The 25613-nt window shown below is 32.9% G+C and overlaps 3 protein-coding genes and 1 non-coding gene across 4 annotated transcripts; 2 read left to right on the top strand and 2 right to left on the bottom strand.

Annotated features, from left to right (window-relative positions):
- Nucleotides 1–564: 564 nt before the first annotated feature.
- LOC109003281 lies at nt 565–5033 on the bottom strand. Its single transcript, XM_018981366.1, has 5 exons — nt 4803–5033; nt 2475–2626; nt 2226–2313; nt 1609–1675; nt 565–870 (listed from the first exon to the last, which is right to left on the bottom strand). The coding sequence occupies exons 1-5, from the start codon at nt 4814–4816 to the stop codon at nt 817–819; spliced, it is 375 nt and encodes a 124-aa protein (XP_018836911.1). The 5' UTR covers nt 4817–5033; the 3' UTR covers nt 565–816.
- An 806-nt stretch (nt 5034–5839) lies between these two features.
- TRNAY-GUA lies at nt 5840–5932 on the top strand. Its single transcript has 2 exons — nt 5840–5876; nt 5897–5932. It is a non-coding gene; the product is annotated as a tRNA-Tyr (tRNA).
- Nucleotides 5933–6219: 287 nt separating this feature from the next.
- On the bottom strand, nt 6220–8240 carry LOC109003280 (probable cysteine protease RD19D). Its single transcript, XM_018981365.2, has 4 exons — nt 7663–8240; nt 7360–7479; nt 6874–7117; nt 6220–6757 (listed from the first exon to the last, which is right to left on the bottom strand). Exons 1-4 carry the CDS (start codon nt 8143–8145, stop codon nt 6486–6488), a joined length of 1119 nt encoding a protein of 372 aa, XP_018836910.1. The 5' UTR covers nt 8146–8240; the 3' UTR covers nt 6220–6485.
- Nucleotides 8241–19610: 11370 nt separating this feature from the next.
- Nucleotides 19611–23420, top strand: LOC108983461 (ACT domain-containing protein ACR10-like). The gene is made up of 6 exons (XM_018955096.2): nt 19611–20097; nt 20472–20693; nt 21210–21315; nt 22120–22456; nt 22630–22914; nt 23018–23420. Exons 1-6 carry the CDS (start codon nt 19944–19946, stop codon nt 23153–23155), a joined length of 1242 nt encoding a protein of 413 aa, XP_018810641.1. The 5' UTR covers nt 19611–19943; the 3' UTR covers nt 23156–23420.
- Nucleotides 23421–25613: the final 2193 nt, after the last annotated feature.

Raw genomic sequence — 25613 nt, 5'->3', positions numbered from 1 at the left:
ATATTTTGAATTGCATTAGGGGCTTACAATTTCAGTTGCTTGAGTCCATTATATAATTAAGAATACTGCTATTATGTCGCTCTATTTTGCCCTCTTATTTTGATTGCTCATATATTTATTTTTTACATTTTTTTCTTTTATTTACTAATTAAGAAAGTAACTATTAGTGTTGGTATTTTTTTAAAAAAATGTTTAAAAATATTAAAAAAATATGAATATGAATATGAAAAATGAAGAAAATTGAAAAAGGAAATTTTGCCTAAAGGCACTATAATTAATACACATGCTTTCGAGTATAAGATCGCGAAAGAATCAGGACCATTCGTCTCTTTGTCACATCCTCTGTGTGAGAGAGAGGAGAAATTCTATTTGCAGTCTTTAAGTGGAGACTGCATGTGCAGACACATTATTAAATGAGAGAAAACATCATTTTAGGAAGGATAATTTTGTAATTTTAAAAAAATTTAAAGTTAAAATAGCCTAGGCTTGCATTACAGTCACCATTTGGAGACTGTACCTAGCATTGCTCGAGAGAGAGAGAGAGCAGGCAGTCATAGCAACAAATAAGACCACAACACCTTCAAGGGTTTTCATAAATTAAAGCTGCTGAATGAGATACATCAATATCTTACTACAAATGAGAGCCCAAAAAAATGGGGCAATGGTGAATTGTGATAATCTGACTATTTCAGTCATTAAAGGCTTTTCATCCTTCAACAAAAGGAAGAATTAGAAGCAAGAAATTAGACCAAGTAAACTGTACCGTCCACTTTCCATCAGTCTTCATCCAACTACTCCAACATTATCATTAGCCATCTAATCGTAAAGGCCTTCATCATGCCAAATATCAACTAAAAAATCTACCATCTCCTGCACAAGCCAGCAATCAACCAGATCCTCATCATCAGCATTCAGCACCTCCAAAATCATAGGTGCAGAATTTAAAAGTGGCAGTTATGGAACAATCTAAGCATACCCTTTCTCAAACTCTAACTGTAATTTATGATTCCCGAAATTTACTTAAACTACTTTGGGCGTTGCTTCAAGAAAGCAGGGTGACACTAACTCGTTTTCCACGGCATTAAAAATGAAGATTCTGAATAGCATAGATGCCATTCCTTTTCTTTCTTTCTTTTTCTCTTCAGTTTATAGCATTACAATGACAAATAACAGATAAAATCATACTCTAGTATACAGCCATCACCACAAACAGAGAACTTTTTCAATGAAGTTGTAAAACATTATAGGATATTGGAATTACTGAACAGAGAACCTACACTGGCAACACAGAAAAGCTATTCCCTCTCCCTCTTTTTCTCACGCACATGCACGTGATTAGACGAGCAACACAAAATCATTTTGAAGTTACGGAAAGTGAGGGTCTATACACTAGTAGAACAAGTTACATAAAAATGATGTGAACAGTTATGTTCTTCTACTCTTATCCTCAAGCTTCATATCCCTCATTCTCTCTCTCAGAGACACACATGCAGAAGTGCGTGCAAAAACCGTTTGCTACTTCCATAAGTAATTAAATGTTTGGTACAAGAACATAACATGCAGGCGTTAAGAGCAGATAACTAAATGTTTGTTAGTTAAGAAGCTTACAGGTAGAGGAATTGGTTCAGAAAAAGGCTCATTAGTCGAGAGCAGATCTTCATACCCCATGGACCAGCTGCAACAAGAAATTTTGCAGTTATCTTCCAACCATCATCTAACTAGTTACAACAAACCACAGTGAACAAAACCTGTGATAGCCAAGAATACTATGACACAGTCACAAACCCATTATATATTTACATCAGTATATACGTACATATATATGTTTTCTTGAAGGTATTTCAGCAATCTATTATTTTTATTTTCTAATCTGCAACAATATCCTAAGTTTATGACAATAGATCAGATGATGAAGCTGTATCACAACTTTTTTTTTGTAACTTATCAACATAAGACCAACTAAGTTCTTTTGGGTTTGCAAGTCCTTAAAGATTTTAGTCAGAATTATGCAGTTAGTCTTGATAAATGCAGCTCCCAGAACCCACATGCCACCACTTAAGTTAACTGACATGGGTCAAATCCAAGTAGGATCTCCCATGATTGTCTCAATAACCATTACCTTCAAAAGTAAACTGTTTCCAAGCACATAGATGGCATAAAATCTTTGGCATTGACAAGAACAACTGACCCCATTGGATCTAAGAATCTTTGGGAGAAGTAGATACCTTATAATTGGTTCCTTTCCCTTTCTCTTTGTTCGCCGAGATTGATCCCCCACCCACCTTTTTCTACTCTCATGCCAAGCTATTGCAGCTGCATAATACCTTCATCCCAGTCATTGTTCAGAAATTACAATAATTGCCGAAAAGAAGAAAGGAAAAGAATTAGGGAAATAAGATACCACCTTTTGTTCTGTTTTACTAGTATTATAAAACAATTATTTCGCACAAGATCACCTAAATCAAGAGACTTACCATGATTGACAAATATAGAAGTGCTCAAATCTTTTTCCATGGGCTGTTTTTCTTTATCAGTAGATGTAGAATGCTCTAAAGGCTGCTTCCCGTTGCAACAGAAGCCTCCTGTATTGAGCTCCATTGTTTCTGGATTGAATGACCATTCCATTCTGCAATGACACAATGACTGTTGGCAAGAGTTTCTTTCCAGAAGTCCTCCTAAGGTTCTATTAACAGACATGGTCTCATGGAATACAGCAAGGTGGCCAAAACAGCTACTGCTTGGCATAAAGTAGCCCTTCAGTGCAAGGGTAAAGGAAATATGTAATGAAGGAAAACAAAATCAAGAATCATAACACAAAAGCATTACATTTTTTTATACTTCACCACTCCCGGATGCAATTTTTTAAACTATTTCATGTACTTGAGAAACTAAGGAACCGTGCAATTACTTTACAGATTTGGCATAATTTGCTTAATAATCACCCATCTAAAATTTCATTTTTTCACAGAATGTGGAACTTAATTGCAAACACCAAAGAATTTCAACCCACTACACCCTAGAAAAGACAGATAACAAGAGCTCCAATTTATGAACTGCATTATCTGCAACCAAAAACACTCCACATTCATTGCTTATTTTCTTTTCAAGGTTATTTGTAGATAGACAATACAGCGCAAGAGTGCATGTAATTTTTAAGGGAAAGAGCCAAAAAAAAAAAAAAAAAAAAATCGGATGGACCCTATCCAAACTTGTAATGAAGCTTAATGATTTATAAGCCTCAAAAGAAACATGATAACACAACTAGTTTTTTCTTTTAAGTAAACATGATAACATGACTAGTTCCCCCAAAAAACAGGAGAAAAAAAAATGCTAATGCAAACAATTGTTACAATTTCATTGGCCACGGGAAACATCACTGGTACCCTACTCCTTTGGAGATATATTCTTTCAACAAAAGGCTTTGTTGTTCTCCCCGTCTCAATTATTCCCCTTTATTCACTTCCATTGAAATTCGTTTGTCCTTTTGATAAGAACTCCTGCTGAAACTAGTATCAGTTTTAACTGCAACTCATAACCAGATCTTCATATAAATTTAATGAGATGAAATGACTCCAAAGGCCAGACTATATCCCAAATTTCAAAGCATGTCTTGAATGTTTAGATAGGTAACAAATTTCTTGAGATAAAGCCAGAGTTATAAGGTACTAGAACTACTGCTCAATACAATAAGCTACATGATCTGTTCCCTCACCACAAGGCCATGTGCAAGGCTTAAATCTTTAAACAATATTTCTGATATTGCATACCAATGCAACTTCACGATGCAATCTAGATATGACTTCAGTTTTTTTAAGAAACATATTCCAGTTAATTCCAAAGGTACCATGTCCTCCATTCTCTTCACTTCGAAGTATGTGAGCATTAATTTAAATGCGTAAACTACTATCAACTCTCACCACATTCAACTGCAAGAACCAATTTCCTTGTTTTGCATACATAAAATTTATTCTGAAGATACCTTTCACAACTCCCCCAATAAACCCTTTAGAAAATCAGAAAAAAACACAGGCAGCCTTTCACAACTCCCCCAATAAACCCTTTAGAAAATCAGAAAAAAACACAGGCAGCCCACCGGGTTCACAGGTGGCTAGAAAGACATTCGTTAACCCCAAGAATACCCAAGCAAAGGCTGTCTCTATATGGAATAGCCCATGTATTTTAACACGATCCGCTGCCATAGACAGATCAAAAGGAACATAAAACACCCAACTTTGACAAGCATCAAAGCTTGAAAATCATCTCTTGTTCAACACAGACCGCTCAATAAATGGTGAAAATTTCACCCCCACACGCCTACAATTTCCACAGTAAATGCATACATGCATAGATCAGGTGAAACCAAATATATAGATGAAGAACTGCATGCTATCCATACAACATACCCTCACCCCAAAAAAAAAAAAAAAAAAAAAAAAAAAAAAAAAGAAAATGAAAAGGCAGTTATACACCACAAATCTCTGAGCTAAAGATTCTGCATAAACCACTCACGCTCCTACGAGATTCCATTCAAAATGTCAGGAAATTTATTACATAACGGATTGAAGAATATTATGAGTCGAAGCCCGTCGAAAGAAAAGTACAACGGTTCCCCACTGCAGATTCAGCCCCCCATCCCCCAAAAGAAAAGGTAAGCTCCCAAATTTCGCAATGCATTAGACCTTAATAGCAAAAGTAAAATGAACCCATATCCAATTTATTATACAGAAGCCGTTTACTGGTGAAGCAACAAATGAAAAATAAATAAATAAATAAGAAAAAATAATGAAACAGTAAGGTCATACCTCGTTGTACACATGGTACAGAATCACTTGATAATTCCAGAGATTGATATACAGAGGGAGAGAAGAGGAAGGGAGAGAAGAGGACGCAAATAGCAGATATTTAACAAACGTATGTGGGTGATAATAGGCAACACAGGATTTAGAAGTTAGAACAACTGGTTTTTTCTCTGCAAGTTTATTGTTTTCTTCGCGTCCCGTTTCTTTACATTTCTGTGTTCCCCACAGTTAATGTCTTTGCTCCTGACGTGGATGTCCATTTGGATAGATAGGTCCGTAGGCTTTATAAGAGCGGAATGACAGAAATACCTCAACCTACCACCACCAAATGCAAATTGAAAAAAATGTAAGAGGGTAATTTGGTCACTTGAGAGTTACCCGCCGACAAGAGACATCCTATAATGCATTACTTGGAGATTTCATTAAAATGGGTAAATTTTTATGGTTCTAAAAAGAAGGAAAATTTATCTCAAAAAAATAAAAAATAAAAAGAAGGTAAATTTTATCTCTGCGTTTCCGTTTCGTGATACGTGACTCGTTTGATTACTCAAGTTTAGATGTGATGTTTTATTAAAATTAAATAAAATATTATTATAATATTATTTTTTATTTTAATATTTAAAAAAATTAAATTATTTATTATATTTTATGTATGAATTTAAAAAAATTATAATAATTATATGAGATGAAATAAAGAAAAATTTTGCGTAAGAACAAAACCAAACTAGCTATTTGCTCTGAAACATCTGTAAGAACACAGAAGCTGCTACAACATCGTCAAACTCGGGCCATAAACTATATAATGCATGTGGTGTTATTTTCATGTGGCCAATTAGAAAAAGGTCAACAAATTTATCATCACAATTCAGCTTTTTTATATATTTTTTTAATAATTCCATTTTCCTTTTATAGATAAGAGAATTGTTTTTACTAATCAAAGGGGAGATCAGTGGGTCTAGACAGGAAAAATAGATAGTTATCTATGATGGGCAATACATTGAAGAATGATATTATAAAAAATAATTGCATTTGTTTGCAAACCGACCTTAGCTCAGTTGGTAGAGCGGAGGACTGTAGTGGGTCTAAACCTGAAAGACATCCTTAGGTCGCTGGTTCGAATCCGGCAGGTCGGACTCTCTTTTGTTTATTGTTTTTTTTTAATCTATGGACTGCCAAGTGCCATGCATGGACATGTTGCAGCGTTGCTACGTCATCTCATGAGATGCAGATCATGCGTTGTAAACTGAACGAATATATAGGTAATCGTCTGTTATGAGTACTTAGTTTATTCAATCCTAAAATTCGTTTTGTTTCATCTAAAAATTAATATGTCCCCATCGTAATACAAATCGAGCTGTTGGTTCTTTCCCCACTTGTTCAGAAGTTGATAAAAAGTAAGGAAAATGATTTACACGTGATATTTTTCACAATATTTTACACAACTATGTTTTAAATGATGAGTATTTTTATAAAATATCTTATAAAAATAACCTCATTTTACAAAAATACATTTATTTTATAATATTCTTGTACATACTCAAAAAGTAATATACACAAATTCATGCATTTGCAGAACATGACTTCTAAGCAGTACATATAATTATTTATACTTATTCTTAACCTTTCCAATAAGGAGCAAGCAGGCCGGGAGTACGCGCGTACTAGTGTATATATAGAAAGCTTCTTTTAGGAAACTTGAGTGGCCACTGCTGAGACCATTGTGTTCATTCCACACATACCATGGCCCCGGCAAAGGCGATAATAGCCATTTTCGCCCCATTTCTTGCCCCAAGAATTCTTGATGATCCAATATGGCCTGTTGCCGAATCTGAGAATGGAGAATCCCTTTGCACCATACCCCACGAGTAATACACCGTGATTCACCCATTTCTTTCCACAAATAAGTGGGCATGAAACACCACCAATGTACGTTTGCATGAACACCGCATTCAACCCAACTGCATAATTAATTCAGGGATCAAGTTTTGATCAGTATTTTAGGATTAACATACGCCTATCTTCCATGAGAGATGATTAACCTTTAATTTGTCTGAGCTAGCTCATGAAAGATTACCTGCAAGAGGACCGTGGTTGACTAGGTATGCTGCAATTTGATTCTCATCAACAGGGATGGTGGTGAAATTGACAACTTTGACGGCTATTTTCTCTGACTTAAACATGCATTCACCCCGTTTCCCGGTATAGGGGTATGAAGTCTCCTCCTCTAACCCTCCTGCCTCCATCAAATATTTGTACGCATTCGTCATCAGGCCTCCTCTGCATCCATTGTCACATGCAGTCTTCTCCGTTGCATCGCACTTCAAAAACATTCATTTGAAATAAAATATATATATAAGTTTGCGCTTTTGTATGCAACATACATATATATATATATATATATATATATATATATATATATATATATATGATGCTTCTGAATCCATGCAATATTATTTAGGAGTATTGGTCAATAAAAAAACAAGGAGAAACATGAACTCCTGTGTGCTTCATATTCCAAGCACAATAAGAATAATTATGGGTGAGAGATGGAGTAGCTAACCGTGTGGTCGCAATCAACAAGCTGCTGTTCACTGAGATTGAGAAGCTTCCCGGTTGCTATGAAATTGGCTCCTTCCACAGCTCCTGTTGTGCTGAAAGCCCAGCATGATCCACACAAACCCTGCAGTAAGGGGAGATGTATACAATCAAGCTTCAATTTTGTTCGAATACGAAAAATAAAGCTCATCCGTCAGTTGGAGGTTAACTTCGAGTTTATCACCATGCAAGTAACAAGCAAACATAATAATAACAACGACGACGTTGATATTGTAATAGTCACACTACAATTACTAATTTAATTTACCTGCATCTTGACCTCAGTAACAGCTCCCTTCGCTCTCCAATCAAAGCTCTCCGGCAAACCGCGAACCTCGGCCTCCTCCGGCAAAGATACACTCTCCCTAACCACGTTAATGTGGGGCCCGCCTCTAACTCCGGTGTACAACCGCTCGAACTCCTCCTCGGATAGGTCGGAGAACGGCGTGACCCCATGGACAGCAGTGGGATCGAGCACCTGGTGCTGGGCGGCCTTGATCATGTTCTTGCCGAATATCCCAAGGCGGTGCAGATACTCCTCCCTCGTAGCATACCTCTTCCCGTACGTCTCCATGAAAACCTTGAAGTTCCTCTCGTTGCCCAGCAAATCGTTATCCAAGAATTTTCTGGCCGTGACTTGGAATATGTTTGAGTTTTGTGGGGTATCGGGAAGAGCTACAGAGAGTGTCAGCGCACAGGTTAGAACTGCTACACACACCGTGCACGTTAGAGTTGAACCTTGCCCGTTCATCTTCCTCGGCTACCTAGCTAGCTAGTTGATTAGCTAGCGCTCTTGCTCGTAGAGTTCTCAAAGATCTTCGAGAGGGTATGAACAGTTTCTGCCGACAAGACGGCGGCGGTTCCATGCAGACCAAGTCTTAGCTATTTAACACGTGGAACTCAGCTTAGCAAGAGAAGAACACGTGGAGCTCTACTTTATATATAAAGCGCGGCATCAACCCGTCATAGGAGTCATAGACTCATAGGCAATCAATTACGTGGGATTGTGCTCATTTCTGGGCTTTCTGGGTGGCGACTGTACGGATGCTCAGAGGCTTGAGAGTACTTCGAATTGATCGACCGACCGTGGCAGTTGATGGTGGGCTTTGTATGAAGAAAAAGGAAAGGTCTATTATGCCGCCCAAATCATACCGCTCGGTTTGACCGCTCGAATTTTTTTTTTTTTCGATTGATGAAGAAAATAATTTTAAATATATTACTGTATTTTTTTATTTTTTAAAAATATTAAAAAAATATAAATTAAAAAATTAAAAATTAATTTTACAACTAGCAGTAACATCGAATATTGCTATTCGGACTGCAGACCGATAAAAAAAAAATGACGAACACACAATTATATAAAAATAATATCATTTTATAAATATATCTTTATTTTATATGTATTGTAAATAATATTGTATATATATCATTAGGACGCTGCTATTTCTGCAGAGGGCCGGTGCTATTTCCACACGGGAGTCTACCGAAATAAGCAAAAAAAAAAAAAAAATTGTATTTCTTCTTTTTTTAAACATTTTTTAAAATTCATTAATTTTTTTTAAAAATAAAAATAAAATTTCATTTTAAAATAATTTCTTGACAATTAAGTAAAAAAAAAATGAAAATAAAAAAATAAAAAAAATGCAATCGGTGACCTTTTGTGGGAGAAGCATTTCCCATATCATTAAGGAGACGTTTGGATTCGAAAATGACTTGAGATGAGTTGAGATGGATTGTGAATAGTAATGAGATGAGTTGGTAGTGAGATTTGTGAGTTAAAGTTGCTGAATAGTAATGAATAGTAGTGATATGAATTGAGATAAGCTGAGATGAGCTGCGAATCCAAACGTCTTTTAAGTCTTTGGGTCATGCAGTAGGAGAGGGACGTTGGTATGAATATGAACTTGTACAGTTACGCATATGGACTTCGTAAATTTGAAACATATTACGTAAACAGAAATAAAAATAAATTTATAACTTGACGTAGTTTTATAAAATCTATTATATCTATTTTATAATTTGATATACATATCAATTTAAATTAATTTATAAATTTATTTTTATATAATTAGTTTGTGAAAAAAATATTTATATGTAAATTTTACCTCCATAGTTCAAATGCAATCCATAGAGATCATAAATTTGGTACCTATGCGGAGTTGTACGTAGCATCATTGACAGTGCACATTTTTATAAGAAAATTGAAATATTTATTCTAATAGGTAATTTGATTTAATTTCTCATATAAAGGTTTCATTGGAATACAGCCATCTAACAAGTCTTAAACCCCAATTTAAAAAAAAACAAAAACAAATCAAAATCTTGTAGTAACCTTCTATCCAATTGTCTACACCATTCATCACTGTTGTTTTTTTTTATTATTATTAAATTAATTGAATTTTTCTATTCATCATTCTTATATCATATATTTTTTAAAGAAAATAAATAAAATAAAATATACAATATGAAGATGATGAACATAATTATTCAATCTTTTGACGTTAAAGAGAAAACCTTTTACTTGCTAGTTGCTACCCTAACAAAAGTAGTAGGATGATCGGGATCTCAGTATTCCCGAAAAAAAAAAAAAATAGAGGCACTGTGGCTACTTCAAATTTACGGAATGAAGTGTTTTACCTTTCTACAATTTTTTATTTTATTTTTTCTTGACATCGGGTATCATCAAATAATCAAACTAAGTTATAAAAAAAATTATTTAACCAAAGTTATTTTTCACAAACTATCTTATAATACGACGAACATTGTAACTAATATTAAGAATAGCCTAAAATATCATTTGAAAGGGGTAGGAAAATCACATTCCTAAGTCCAGTTCAATTAGGAGGGAATAGAGAGATGAATAAATGAGAGGGTTGGAAAAAAAATTGTATCAGGAGAACAAGAAAAGATGTGACATAAAAAAGAGATGGAGGTAACACAAATGATTCATTGGTCGGAAAAATGAGACTTCAGGAGTTTTTCCGGATCAGGGGCTTCTTCTTCTGGACTTCGAGGCAATTAGAGTCATGAGAGATCTTTTTCAAACAAAATACGGAAATCTCATATTTATTATTTATACGATAAATTGTCAGAGATTATGAGAAATTGTAAAATACTCTCATTTATAGTGGGCTTATTTTTCAAATGATTTGTAGACGTAAACCTTGTGTCGAACTACATAAATATGCGTATCTTGCTCTCTATTTATATTCATTGTATTTAACTTATATTTATTGCGATTGATGAACGTGTGGATATTGTACCGTCAACGTGGTCTCAAACTACTCTGATTGAGGCCCGAACTATTGTCGTAGGCCGAATATGACTCCTCTTCACAAATAGGCGTCAACTTCATTATTGAGATTTGGTTGAGCCATGTGGTGCATGTGTATGTGATTATAAGATGCTATAGAATACTGCAGCACTAAATACTTCAAGAGCATTCATAATGGTTACTTTTAAAGACAATTAAACACAATATGTTTGACACAATGTCTCACAAACCGTGAGTGCATATTGGAGAGCCTTTCATTATATATATTTACCATACAGATGTGTGAATTGAAAAATATAAATTATAGTCTAACGTTACAATTGAGGAAGAATTGGAAAGTAGATGAGATTCGGCCCTCTGTTACCATATTTGTATTTTAGCCGTTGGATATGTTTGTTTCCATGTATGGCTTTATAGCCATTGGGTGACTTGGGTCTATGTATGACTGGGTTTCCACAAAAGGCTTAGTAGCCATTGGGATGATTTCTTGAGTATCTTCAATAGTCCCCCGCAAATCGTGTCGAGATAAAAGGCCAAGTTTGGTTCATAAAAAATAAAGCGCAAGACGTCCAAGAGGCTTGGTGAAATTATTGACAAGTTGAGAATAGGTTGGAATGTGCCAGGTATGGAGAAGACCAAGAGAAATACGTTCTCTCACATAGTGATAATCAATCTTGATATGCTTGCTTCGAGCATGAAAAATGGGACTGCCAATCATATGTAGGGCATTGAGATTATCATAGAACAAAATTGGTGTCGATTGAAGAGTAACACCAAGATCACGTAGTAGAAATGAAATCCAAGTAATTTATACATTGGTGCTCTCTACGGCTCGATATTCTGCTTCAAAGCTAGATTGGGATACGGTATTTTGTTTCTTGGCAGACTAGGAAATGTAGTTACTGCCTAGGAAAATACAGTACCATGTGGTAGAGCGATGAGTACGAGGACAACCTACCCAGTTTGTGTCAGAAAATGCATAGAAATTAAGTGTAAAATGTGAACTAAAATGAATACCGATATCAAGAGTACCGTGCAAATAGCGAAGGATACGTTTTACCATTTTGTAATGAGCCATAGTGGGAGAGTGCAAAAATCAGGATACAAAATTAACACTAAAGGCTAAGTCAGGGCGAGCAAGGGTGAAATATTGAAGTGCTCCAACAATACTCCGATAGTGACTCGGATCCGAAAAAAGGACATCACTTGTGAGTCCTTTAGTTTTTGGCCTCATAAGTGTGCCCATAGATTTACAATATTTCATTTGAGCACTATCCAAAATTTTAAGTACATACTTAGCCTGAGATAGTGCAAGGCCATCTGAGTTGCATGTTACCTGAATTCTCAAAAAATAATGCAAATGACCAAGATCTTTCATTACAAATTGTTCCCCAAGAGCATGAATGAAAGTAGTGAGGTGTGTGGGGTTGGAATCCGTGAGAATTATATCATCAACATAAAGTAATAAATAAATGATACTTATAGAGGAATTATAAATAAATAGTGAAGGGTCAACGAAACTACAAGTAAAACCATAGGTAGTTAAAAAATTACTAAATTTATCAAACCAAGCACGAAGTGTTTGTTTTAACCCATATAATGCTTTATTTAGTTTGCACACATGAGAGGAAATAGTTTGATGGATAAAACCTGGAGGTTGTTCCGTAAATACGTCATCTTGAAGGTCACCATGGAGAAAAGCATTCTTGATATCGAGTTGGCTAGGGGTGTCAAATCTTATTAACGGGTCGTGTTCGTGTCGTGTCAAGGTATATATATTACACTTAATGAGTCAACACGAACACGACTCGTTAAGAATTTTGTGTCAAAATTTCAAACCCGAACACGACACGGTAAGATAACAAGTTGACACGACAAGACCCGTTATGACCCGTTAATGAATAAGAAATAAATTGACATGACATGACACGACACGATCCGTTCCGTTTCAACCCGTTTACGTTAATGGGTTGAACAGACACGATACGACACGACACAACACGACGTTACCCGTTTGACTTAATTGATTTTATATAAATATGTAAATATAAATAATATCTATAAAAAATAAAAAACTAACTACAAGTCTAAAATTACAATCCAAACAAATATGATCCACACAATTTGTAATAATATTCATTATTAAAATTACATCTCAAATATAATAAACAAAACATACAATGTAAATATATTAATATTACAATCTCAAATGTAATAAAAAATTAAAAACACAAATCTAAACAAATTTAGAACTTAAAGAAGGAAGTGAAGCGTTTTCATTACCCTTTAGGTCTAAGGGTATAAAGGTAAATATAATTTTTTTAACGGGTCATAACGGATTATAATGGGTCATAACGGGTTAACCTGACCCGTTAAGCAATCGTGTTTTAATGGGTCAACCCGTTTTGACCCCAACCTGTTAAGGCTAAACCCTGACCCGTTTTTATCGTGATGTGTTCGTATTGGGTTAACGGGTCGTGTCATATATTGCCACCCTAGAGTTGGCGAATGTTCCAATTATGGACAAGAGCAAGATTAAGGACGATCTGTATGGTGCATGGTTTTATGACTGGAGAGAAAGTCTCTGTGTAGTTGACACCATCAATTTGATGGAATCCCTTGGCAACAAGACGAGCTTTAAGTCGATCTAGGGTAGCTGCCTTGATTTTTGTTTTGAATACCCACTTGCATCCAATAACATCCATTTGAGGTTGATGAGGTACAAGTGTCCATATTTTGTTCTCACGAAGAGCTTGAATTCTTCTTGCATTGCTTTGGTCCAACCTGCATGATTAAGAGCGGAGCAAATTGTCTTGGGTTCCTTGGAGAGCTTGATTAGGGAATGATAGTGAGCATACTTATGATTAGGTTTGCAGATCCCAAGTTGAGATCGAGTTACCATGGTGTGATGATGAGTTGGTGAGGTGGGTGGATCATTATTTGGTGGAGTAGGGTTGGTTGTTTGAATAAGGGGTGATTCTTGCATAAGTGGCAAATGTGGCAAAGGAATGTGGTCAATCTCATGTAGTGTGGGATAGGCGGTGAAGGAGGTGCTTGCATAGAGGAAACACTGGAACCATCAAAAGGATTAGAAGGTAAATTGTTAGTGGAACGCCAGTCAATAAAGGTAGATAAAATTTGATCAACAGGGGAGGTGAGGTGAAGATTTCCAGGTTGTTTATAAGGAAATGAGGACTCGTAAAAAATAACAAATCGAGAAATGAATGTTCAATGAAATGTAGGATGATAGCATTTACAACTTTGATATTTGTCACTATAACCTTGATGTTTCTCTCCATAAGGGATAATTTCCTAGGTTCAAACGTAGAGTGACAAAATTGGTCACTGAGAGGGAAAAGGCTGCCAAGGGAGTAAGATTCTCTTGCTCTCAAAAGGCTCTATATACCGTAAAGACAATTAAACACAAGCTGGTTGACACAATATCTCACAAAGCGTGAGTGCATATTGGATAGCCTTTCACTATATATATATATATATATATATATATTACCGTACATATGTGTGAATTGAAAAATAGAAATTATAGTTTAACATTACAATTGAGGAATAATTGGAAAATATATGAGATTCAGCCCTTTGTTTCCATATTTGTATTTAAGCCGTTGGGTATCTTTGTTTCCATGTATGACTTTGTAGCCGTTGGATGACTTGAGTCTGTGTTTGGCTGGGTTTCCATGTAAGGCTTGGTAGCCGTTGAGGTGATTTCCTGAGTATCTTCAATAACTTAATCTTGTCCTTTAAAATATATTACTAAGCTTCACTTTTTATATTTTATATACTGACTTTTACAATATATCATATATCAGTTTATCTATTTTTTTTTCCGTATCATTTAAATAATATTTCTTATTCTTTTTAAACATTTATTTTCTATCAATAAATTTGTAATATCCATATATTTTTTTACTTGCAACATATTATTATATACAATTTAATATAATTCAGTCTTATACACACAAAATAAAAATATATAAGCAAAATAAAAAATAAAAATAAAAATAAAATCAAAATGTGAAAAAAATTGGATAAATAATATTTCCAATATATTTTTTAGAAAAAAATAAAACTGAGGTGTTTAAAATGATGAACAATAAAAATAATTTGTATTGAAATTTAAAAGTAAAAGGAAATGAAAGAATATATGAAGTATAAATAATTTAAAAATTGTTTGAAGGATGAATAGTACCCATTATATGTAGTGATTATTATAGTAATTTGTATTTTACATGTTCTTTTACGTAATCGAATGTAAGTCATTTTATGAACATTTCTTTAAATAATTTACATTTTTTATAATATCCATAGGTCATTGAAGGCATTCTCAATAGGTTATGTAAAACCCATATTTTTGTAAAATTTGAAGAAAATAGTTCAACATAGCCCATCCAATGGATTATGTATTTTATAGGTAATATATGGTTTGCCATAGTACCATTTTCTCTCCATCTATTCACACTTTTATAAATATTTAATTCATTTATCTCTCTACTTTTTACTTTTTATTCATTTATATATTTATTTTCTACTTTTTATTTTATTTGAAATGAATAAAATAATTTAAAAAATATAATATTTAAATGATATAAAGAAAAAATAGATAAATTGAGGTATAGTATATTGTAAAAGTAAGTATATAAAACAAAACAAAAAATGAATTTTAATAATATTATTTAAAAAATAAGATGAAAAATTCATGGGTTAATTATACTTTGCCCTATCGAACTTTTACTCAATTCACAATGTGCATCCGAAATTAATAATTGCATCAAAGTGGACCCTAAAGCTTTCATAATTTCTCAATCCCCCATTCCGTCTACCAGCATCGTTAAATCGAACAGAAATTCACTGCACATGCTGCTCATTTATATAACATTAACTGTAAAAATGTAATTTTCATCTAATTTATTATCATTGACCATATAAAATATAAAATAATATATGTTATCAATTAATAATAAATAATAAATTATTAAATAATTTTTTTATTAATTAATATATGGTTAATGAATATCAAATAATTTCATTGTATATATAAATTATTTATACTTACTTGTAACTTAGGTATAAAATAATTTTATATATGGTTAATGATTAATGATTTATTATTAATTGATAGCATATATTAAATTAATATTTTATATGGTTAATGTTAATAAATTAAATAAAAATTATATTTTTACAGTGAATTTTCATTAGATTTGACAATGATGTAGATGGAAGGGAGAGATTTGGTAGTTTTGAAAGTTCAAGGATTTACTTTGATGCAATTTTTACTTTCGGAAGCACATTATAAATTAAGTAAAACTTCGAAGAGTAAGATGTAAGAATAATGATAAGATTATTATCCTACTACTATCTATTTACTATTTATTTTATATTTAATTTTTTTAATTTTTTAATTTTACTTAATGATTAAGGAATTAATAAATTTATATATCTGGGTGGGTTCTGATGTCATGGATGATGCTGTTTTATGGCTTCAAATACTTTATCACATTTCCTGGAAGTTTCTGGCCAGCATATACAAATGCCCCTCATCTTTGATTAAAATTAATATCACCCCCTATCATTTTTGCTTTCTATATTTATATATAATATATATAAATGTTATAACAGCGTGATTAGAATTTAAAAAATAAAAAAATCTAAGCTATAGTCAAGAGGTGGGACAAGATCGTATGTAAAATTTATTTAAAGTCTTATTTTTTATTTACTCAATATATTAGGTAGAATCTGTCCACATCAACTATACTAAAAAATTATTATAATTTTTTTAAAATTATATCGACTTTTCATTATAAATTAAATTCACTGAGTTGTAGAAAAACTCGCTCAATATTTTTGTTTTCATTTATTTGTCGGACATGAATATGCATCAAAACCACGGCTTACAAAATCTGGTTCTTTCCTGGAAAGTAGATCTCTTATATCCCATAATAACTCTAATTTATATTTATCCTAAATTTATATATTAACCGATGGTAGGTATGTGTATGTCGTATGTTAGGCATTATTTATTTTCACAAATTTTCGTAATTTTTTTCGTTTAATTATTATAATTTTTTTTTAAATTTTTATATAAAATAAAATAAATAATTTAATTTTTTTAAATTTTAAAATAAAAATAAAAATAATATTTTATTCAACTTTTAACTTTAATCTCAACTCATCTCATTTGTAAAAATAAACAACACCTGATCTCACTTATGGGTGAATTAAAATATTATCATATGTAATTATAGGTTTGGGTAGTAAGAAGTGTTGAGAATAATTATGAAAAAAAGTAAAAAAATATTATATGATAATGAAAAATAATAAAAAAATAATAAATAATAACAAAGTATTATCATAATAACTGATGTACTTATTTGACTGACAGTACACGCTTAAACAATATGGAGCAGCACAGCCGATACTTTTGTCGAGCAAACGTGGGGCAAAAGTTTGGAACAGAGAAGTGGTAGAATAATTAATGGATAAGATACACAATTTATCATCTTCCATATTATCCGGAAACGTTTATTTCGTGATATTTTGGGGTTAGTTGAATTGTAGGTATTAGCTTTTTTGCGAGTGTAAACTGGATGATGGAACCGGTTAGTTGAATTTTGGGGTTAGTTGAATTGTCAGTTGTGTCTTGGCCATAGCGAGCAGAATGCGGACGCGAACACGTGCTTTATGTGAGCTGTTATCTTCGTTTTCCGACACGCGTTTTTCTTTTGCATACTCGGATTACACCGACTTCTTCTACTATGATGATGATGATCAAACTCCACAAAATTTCGAGAGCTTGATCAAGATAATCCAAACATGACTTATCAATGTTGATTTTTGTAAGATCAATGTCACTATCGATTTGAATAAACACGCGAACGAAAACTACCATTCAGCTACAAAAAATATCTTCGGCCCTTGGGCTCCACTTCCACAGTAAATAATGTCACTATCTGCTCCAAGGCGATATAATTACTTAGTCGTATTTTGCATTTTTTTATTTTTAATTTACGTACCAATCCTATTTTGTTGCCTTTAATGTCTTTCCAAACTTTCAATTCTGTCAATATTTCATTTTATTATTATAATTTTATTAAATTATTATATAAAATATAATAAATAATTTAATTTTTTAAAATTTTAAAATAATAATAATATTTTATTTAATTAATTTAAAATCATTTCATCTCATCTCATTATTAAAATAAATCCTGTTTGATGATATTGTTGTCAAAATAGTTCGATTAAAATTCTCAATCCCATAATGAAAGCTTGAATATTTAAATATAATTGATTTGACAGCTTGTTTCATATCTCAAACAGAAACAATAGCCTACAAGGGGACATGATCTCTTTTAGGAATAGGGGATAAAATGTTGTGACCAATGTTGTACAAAAGACAACATGTCATGATTTTCGATATTTCTTTCTATTTCTGCAAACTAGGAAAAAAAATAAAGACATCATTTGGGCCGAAATTGGTATACAGAATAGGAAACAGATCAGCAAGAGTTTCCAACATTATATCACAGTCGATTTTTTTTTGCATAAACGCATGACCAGGACCAGTTTTCAATGAAATTATATATATATATATATATATATATATACTTTGTTATAATAAGTAGCTATTTAGTTGTGAATAATAATTTTTATTTTTTTTTCGTTAACTTTTTTTATTTTTCCGTTAAGTCCGTTAAGTATTGTTTATCGAAAGGCCCTTAAAACCCTTAATCATTTGACGTATAGCTCTCTTGTATAATTTAATGAATGATCATATTTTATCAAAAAATTCTTAAGATTCTTGACCATTTGATGTGTAGCTCATTTGTAGAATTTAATGAAGGATTATGTTTTATCAAAAGACTATTAAGATAATATAATTATTATTAATATTTTAATTAGTAGAACTATAAAATATGATAAAAATTAAAATTAATACAATTGTTTAATTAATACAATTTTGTTATTATATAAAGAGTAAATAGATAATCCAATATGGATGTAGACCAATGTTCATACTTTGTTGAAGTTTAGATTTTTTTTAATCTTTATTTTTTGTCTTTCTTTAACCTTATATTTTATTTTCATAGACAAAAAAACTATTGACTTTTTTATTTTATTTTTATTATTTAAATCATTATATCAAGTGTATCCTAGAACTAACACACCCGAAACCGTTTTTTAGTGTGTATATATATATATATATATATATATATATATATAAAGGATCATCAAATAATTATAGAAGAATCATTATGCAAACGATCCTTTCCAACATAAGCATTTGAATAATTCCTTTTATTATTTATAAATCCATTTGTAAATATATTTATAAATGATGTATAAAAATTTATTATATTTACTATGGGATAATTTCTTATAAATGATGTATCTAGTGTGACAATAAATATATTTATAACTAATATATATTTTTAATTAAGGTCTCGTTTGTTTTTACAATCATTTTCATCTCATTTCATCTATTATTATAATTTTTTTAAATGTTTACATAAAATAAAATAAAAAATTTAATTTTTTAAATTTTTTTAAAAATAATATTAAAAAAATATATTTTAATAATATTTTATACAATTTTAAATTTTTATTTCAATTTGAAAACAAACGGAATCTTACTTTTTGGGCCAATGACTCGAATCCAATTTCACCAACGTTCAAAACAAAAAGCTCATCGATCACATTTAATAACTTAAAAGAATTGTTATACATATAAAGAAATTACATAACAATAAATTTATAATTTGATATGTCTTTACGATTTGTTAAATCTATTTTATATTAAAATTAATTTTACAATCTAATACTGAATCATAATATATCAATTTATAATTTTTTTTTATATAATTCATTTATGGTAAAGTATTTCTCATAACTTAATATCGAATCCACCAGATCACAGTGTCAGGACTTTCAATTCCCATAATCTCCTCCTTCAGCGAAAAGGTAACCCGAGAAATTCTCGAAATACCGGAAAAAGGAAAAGAGAACGAAAAAGATAGAGGAAAAAAGCACCAATAAAACGGGTGGGGCAAAACCCTCTAATCTGTTCTGGCGTTTCCGTGTTTGTCTTTTTGTTTCCTTGTTTCCTCGGGCCTCTCTTGGCGGAATCTACAACAATATCCGAAAGTGAGAGAGAGGGTTAACAACAGCCCCACCTGGGTCTGAATCGAAATAAGACTAAAGGAATCGAGGGCAGGAAGAGAAAGGAATAAAGCGAAATCGGAGGAGGAGGAGTTGGAATGGGCGTTCTGTACGAGGACGTGGTGGAGATTAGGCCGGCGGAGAAGGCGGGAGATCCCACTGTCATTACTGTGAATTGTCCGGACAAGACTGGATTGGGGTGTGATTTGTGTAGGATTATATTGCTTTTCGGCCTTAGCATTTCTCGAGGAGGTAAGGGTTATAGGCTGTGTGTGTGTGTGTGTGTGTGATCTGTAGCCAAATAAATGACGGATCATCGTGATTTAATCGTTTTTTCCCTACCGTCTTCCTCGAAATTCTGCTCTGGGTTCTGATTTTCTCGACAAGCGTCGATGGGCGATTGTGATTCTTCTTCTTTATTTATTTTTTGTTATTTTCCTTGAGATCCCGGGTTGAAATCTAAGATTCGAGGTGGAACAATTCAACAAAAAGTGTAATTGTCCGCGCGTTCTCTTTGGATATTAGATTCTAAAAGTCGTTTCGATTTCTAAATGTCTTCTTTAATTTTGTCGACGAATATATTGGTGATTGTGCATCTATTTTTGCTTGCTGTTGTTGCGGAGAAGATGCTTCGACGGATGGAAAATGGTGCTACATTGTGTTCTGGGTGATGGGGAGACCAACAACAAGGTGGGCCTTGTTGAAGAAGAGACTGTTGGAGGTGTGTCCTTCATATTTGTCGACATCAGGGATATCCTATTTCCGGCCGGAAAACCAGCAACCCAAGCAACCAGACGTGTTCCTCTTGAAATTCTGGTGTTGCTATGATAGGAAGGGTCTATTGCATGGTATGTTTGTTATTGTGGAAACTTTAGTGCCTGCTTTGAAACTCCCCATTGGAAAAAGGATATGTAGCACATATTGAATTAATTGAAAAAATTAATGGTGATGATCATTGCTTAAGAGGGATGTTTTTTTTTTTTTGCAATGATAAACAAAAGTGATGGCTTCATCATTGTCTAAACTTGTTGATATGTATAGCGCTACATAGGCATTAATTGAATGAAATTGCCGGAATTCGTTTGGTTTGGGTTTGGAAAACTGCAGGAGGAAATGGAGAAAAATCGTTGTTAAATTTACCTGCTCACTTGTTTGGATTAATAGAAATTACGTTAGGGAAACAAAAGTGGTAGGATTTGAAGGTAAATAAAATTATTAGTATGTAGTGCATCACTTGTTACTTTAACATTAAAATTAGCATAAAGGGAAAAATGTCTGCTTTTTGTTTTCATTCTGAAGAAGAAAAAAATAGATCCTTTCCTTCCCCTGTTTGACTTTGAACTTTTTATACCTTTCCTCTATAGATGTAACTGAGGTTCTCTGCGAACTGGAACTAACTATAAAGAGAGTGAAGGTATCCACTACTCCGGATGGGAGAGTTATGGACCTCTTTTTTGTGACAGATACCAGGTTTGTCATCCTTGCTTTTGCCTTAATGATGATGCTGCATCTCTCCTTCAATTTTTCCCATTACCTCCATTTGTATTTCTGCTTCCATCTGCATTGCTTCTCCATTTTGCATCTTGCAATATATACATATATATATATTTTTTTTTTACCTTTTTTTTTTTATATATTTTTTTAAACTTTTGACAACCATGTTCGGAGATTCCATATTCTTGTGCTTGCTTCTATAGCACCGTCATATCTGACACACTTGATACTGTCCTGCGATTTCTGCGAATAATCTTTCCTTTGGATAGCAGAAATTTGTATAGAAGAAGTTTAATTCGTTCTCTCATATTTCATTACTTAAAACCCTATTGATTTGACTGGTATGAATTCACAGGTATTGACCCATGCTATTTGAAAATCGAAAAGAATCCATGTTTTTCCGTACTAATGACATTTATATTTAGTAAAATTTTCTTTTATAAATAGGTCAAAAATTGATTTTTGGCTAATTATGGTTCATACTGATGGAGCTCTATGGTCGGTAGCCTTTTTTAACTGGATAATCCTTTAGTTTCTTTTCAGTTCTTCCATGTTTTTTGAAAATTCCACGAACATTTTTATTTTAGAGAGAAGGTGCCTGTGCTGGTTTCAAGTGATATGCAGAATCTGGGTATAAGTCTCTGTATGTGGCAGCAACTGATGTGTGTCTCTCTCTGTGAGGCATTGATTATTGTCTGTGAGAGTAGGAGGTTTTTATTCAAAACATTTATGCCTTTTTTTTCCTTGAAAGTAGTTTATCCGATTGTTCTTTTTCATCAGGGAACTTCTTCATACCAAAAAGAGGCAGGAGGAAACAATCCATCATTTGAGAGTTGCATTAAGGGATACCATTATGAGTTGCGAGATTGAATTAGTTGGCCCAGAAGTTACGGCATGCTCACAGGGTTCTCCATTTCTTCCCTCTGCAATCACTGGGGATATGTTCAGTTTAGAGCTTCCCAACGGACGCTCAAGTGGATCTATTGCCGCCAACCCTATATCTGTGACAATGGATAACACCCTCAGTCCCTCCCACACACTTGTTCAAATCCACTGTCAGGATCACAAAGGTCTTGTTTATGATATCATGAGAACCCTAAAGGATTACAACATTCAGGTAAATTAGAAGCAAATACTATGAAGAACTTTATATCATTTATGTTCTTTGTGCTTTGTGAAGCATTTTTTTTTTTATTGGTGGGACAACCCGGAAGGAACAACTTAGGAACTTTTGTTATTTCTCAATTCTCATATAATTCGAATGAGGATTTAATGTAAAATTTGTGCCAGGTTTCTTATGGACGATTCTTTGCAAACTCAAAACGAAGTTGTGAAGTAGAATTATTCGTAAGGCAAGCAGACGAGAAAAAGATTATTGATCCCAACAAGCAAAATTCATTGTGCTCTCGCCTAAGAATGGAGCTCTTGCGTCCTCTTAGAGTGTCTGTGGTGAGCCGGGGCCCTGACACCGAGCTGGTGGTAGCTAACCCTGTAGAATTGTCTGGCAGGGGTCGTCCACTTGTATTTTATGATGTCACTCTTGCTCTCGAGATGCTCAACACAAGCATCTTTTCGGTACTAGCTCTAACCCATTCTTATACTGTTTCATAGGGTACGATATCCTAAAAAATACAAAATGTGATGCTGAATTCCATTTTTCGCCTTGTTCTTCTCACAGGTGGAGATAGGGAGACACATGATTAGCGGTCGGGAGTGGGAAGTTTATAGAATTCTTCTTGACGAAGGGGATGGTTGTTCCTTGCCCAGGAAAAAGCTCGAGGAGGGTGTCAGAAATAGATTGATGGGGTGGGAATAGGAGTTATATAAGAAATCTAACTAATGTTTTCTATCACAGTTAAGCATATTTTTACAGCCTTTTAAGTCTGTTGGAGTTTGGTGCTGACCAGCTCCTGATTGTAAATGATCAAGTGCATTATGCAAAGGGCGAGCTGTTTTGTACAGACTTGGCAGATCTGCTCTAGTTGCATAATTTCCTTAACGATGCTATCAAGTAGTTGACATGCCTTTCCACTATGTACGTTGTGAGTCACTGTTCACAAAATATCCTTTCTAGCCGCTAAGAAGTGTTAGCAATGGATACCATTCATCGGATTTAGATCATTTAAAATTTCTTATCGGAGTTATGAGCTATAAAGTGGGTGAGAAATATGCCCATAAAGCCTATATTTTTTATAAGAATTTGATGCATATGGGTGGTAACGAATATTGTGAAAACTTCTATCTATATTTCACTCTACACTAGGGCTGAGCAAAAATCCGACTCCGCACCGATCTGACTCCGACCCTCCGCCTCTGACGTGGCCCTCCGACTCTGCTTCCGCCTCTGATTTTATACATATTTTATAAAAAGATGTGTTTTCTATATATTAATTATTTAAATTTATACAACTATATCTTATATAGTTAGTTAAACTCAATAATATACTAGTTAAATAATATATTTATAATATAATATATAGACTAAATTGACTAATAATAGTTTAATATATGACTATATGTAAATATCATACTATTACAAATTTACAATTTTACTACCATATAACACTAAATTACTAATGTATAAATATAATAGCATATAATACTAATGTATATATAATATACTATAAACACTAAGATGAATAATAACATCGACATGTAATATTGTAATACTAATGTATAAACACTAATCTATAAATTTATGATAACATATAATACTAATGTGTAATTAAAGTATTATTCATATAAATTACTAATAGTATTAATTACTATATATAAATTAGTAAACCACTTTAAGCCTATATATAAATTACTATATAAATTACTGTAGTATCAATTACTAATGCTATATTACTATATGATACTATTAACTATAGTGATATACTAGTATTAGACATTGGTGTACTAATACAATCAGTGATATAGTCAGTATAATGTTTATACTAATACTATGATTAATTATATAGTTATACTAAATTAAAATCACTATAACAAATACTAATATATAGTTATTCTAATCACTATAACTAATTCTAATACTAATATAGACTATAGTTATAACTTGTAGTATTATAACTATACTAAATCACTATAACTTGTACTAATATATTATATAGTTATACTACATCACTATAAGTTATACTATTATAGTTATACTAAATGACTATAACTAATACTAATATAGTTATACTAATCACTATAACTATATATAGTATTAATATCACTATTAGTATAATATATAGTATTAATAATAACTAATACTAGTATAACTATTAGTAAAACTAATATCACTACTAGTATAACTAATATTAATACTAATACTAATATAATAATACTATTAGTGTATTACATATATTTATATATATTAATATATATATATATATCAAGTATAAGATATTAGAGATTTAATATATATATATATATATATTATATATATATCAAGTATATTAGTGTATTACTAATATTTGGTGCCCTTTTTTTAATAGTCACATATAATAATATATATCATATATTTTTTTTATGAATCTTCATATATATATATATATATAATATAAAATAGATTCATATTAATTAGTAACTATACTATTATACAATACATAATTGATAATACGGTCCGTTGGGGACCTGGGATACTGAACTACTTAGGTCAGGTGCGGGTTCACAGTTCCCGAATGAATCTTGAATCATCTTCATAGTTCAAACTCGTGCAACCCTCTCTCTCGCGCAGCCCTCCTCTCACGCAGATCCTGTTGCGCAACTCTTCCCTCGCACGGCCCTCTCGCGAAGCCCCTCCCTCTCGCAGAGCCCCTCTCTTGCGCAGCCCTCCTCTCACGCAAATCCTCTCGGGCAGCTCCTCCCTCGCGCGACCCTCTCGTGAAGCCCCTCCCTCGCGCAGCCCTCTCGTAGAGCCCCTCCTTCGCGCAAGAAAAAATCGGACTCCGCTCCGACAAGTCGGAGTCGGAGCGGATTATGTACATTGCGGAGTCGGAGTCGGAGTCGGAGGTCGGATTTGACCTCTGACAAAGTCAGAGCCGAAGTCGGAAGTTGGGCCTTTCGACTCCGAAACAGTCGGTGCTCAACCCTACTCTATACGTCTAGATGTTAAAGTTTGGATTAGGGTTTTAAAGGAATTTTGATTCTGTCTATCTTAAAATACATTGACTTGGTAAATCTTGCTTAACAAAAAGTTATCTAAAATAGTTGAATTAAAAAAATATGACTTGCTTATTAGAATATGTAAAATCACTCTATAGATAAAAGAGTTCACGTCCGGCCTA

The sequence above is a fragment of the Juglans regia genome, chromosome 7 (assembly GCF_001411555.2).
Source record: "Juglans regia cultivar Chandler chromosome 7, Walnut 2.0, whole genome shotgun sequence".
NCBI classification, from domain to species: Eukaryota; Viridiplantae; Streptophyta; class Magnoliopsida; order Fagales; family Juglandaceae; genus Juglans; species Juglans regia.
Note: the sequence above shows the minus strand (reverse complement) of the source record. Positions and strands in the feature narration are given on the sequence as shown.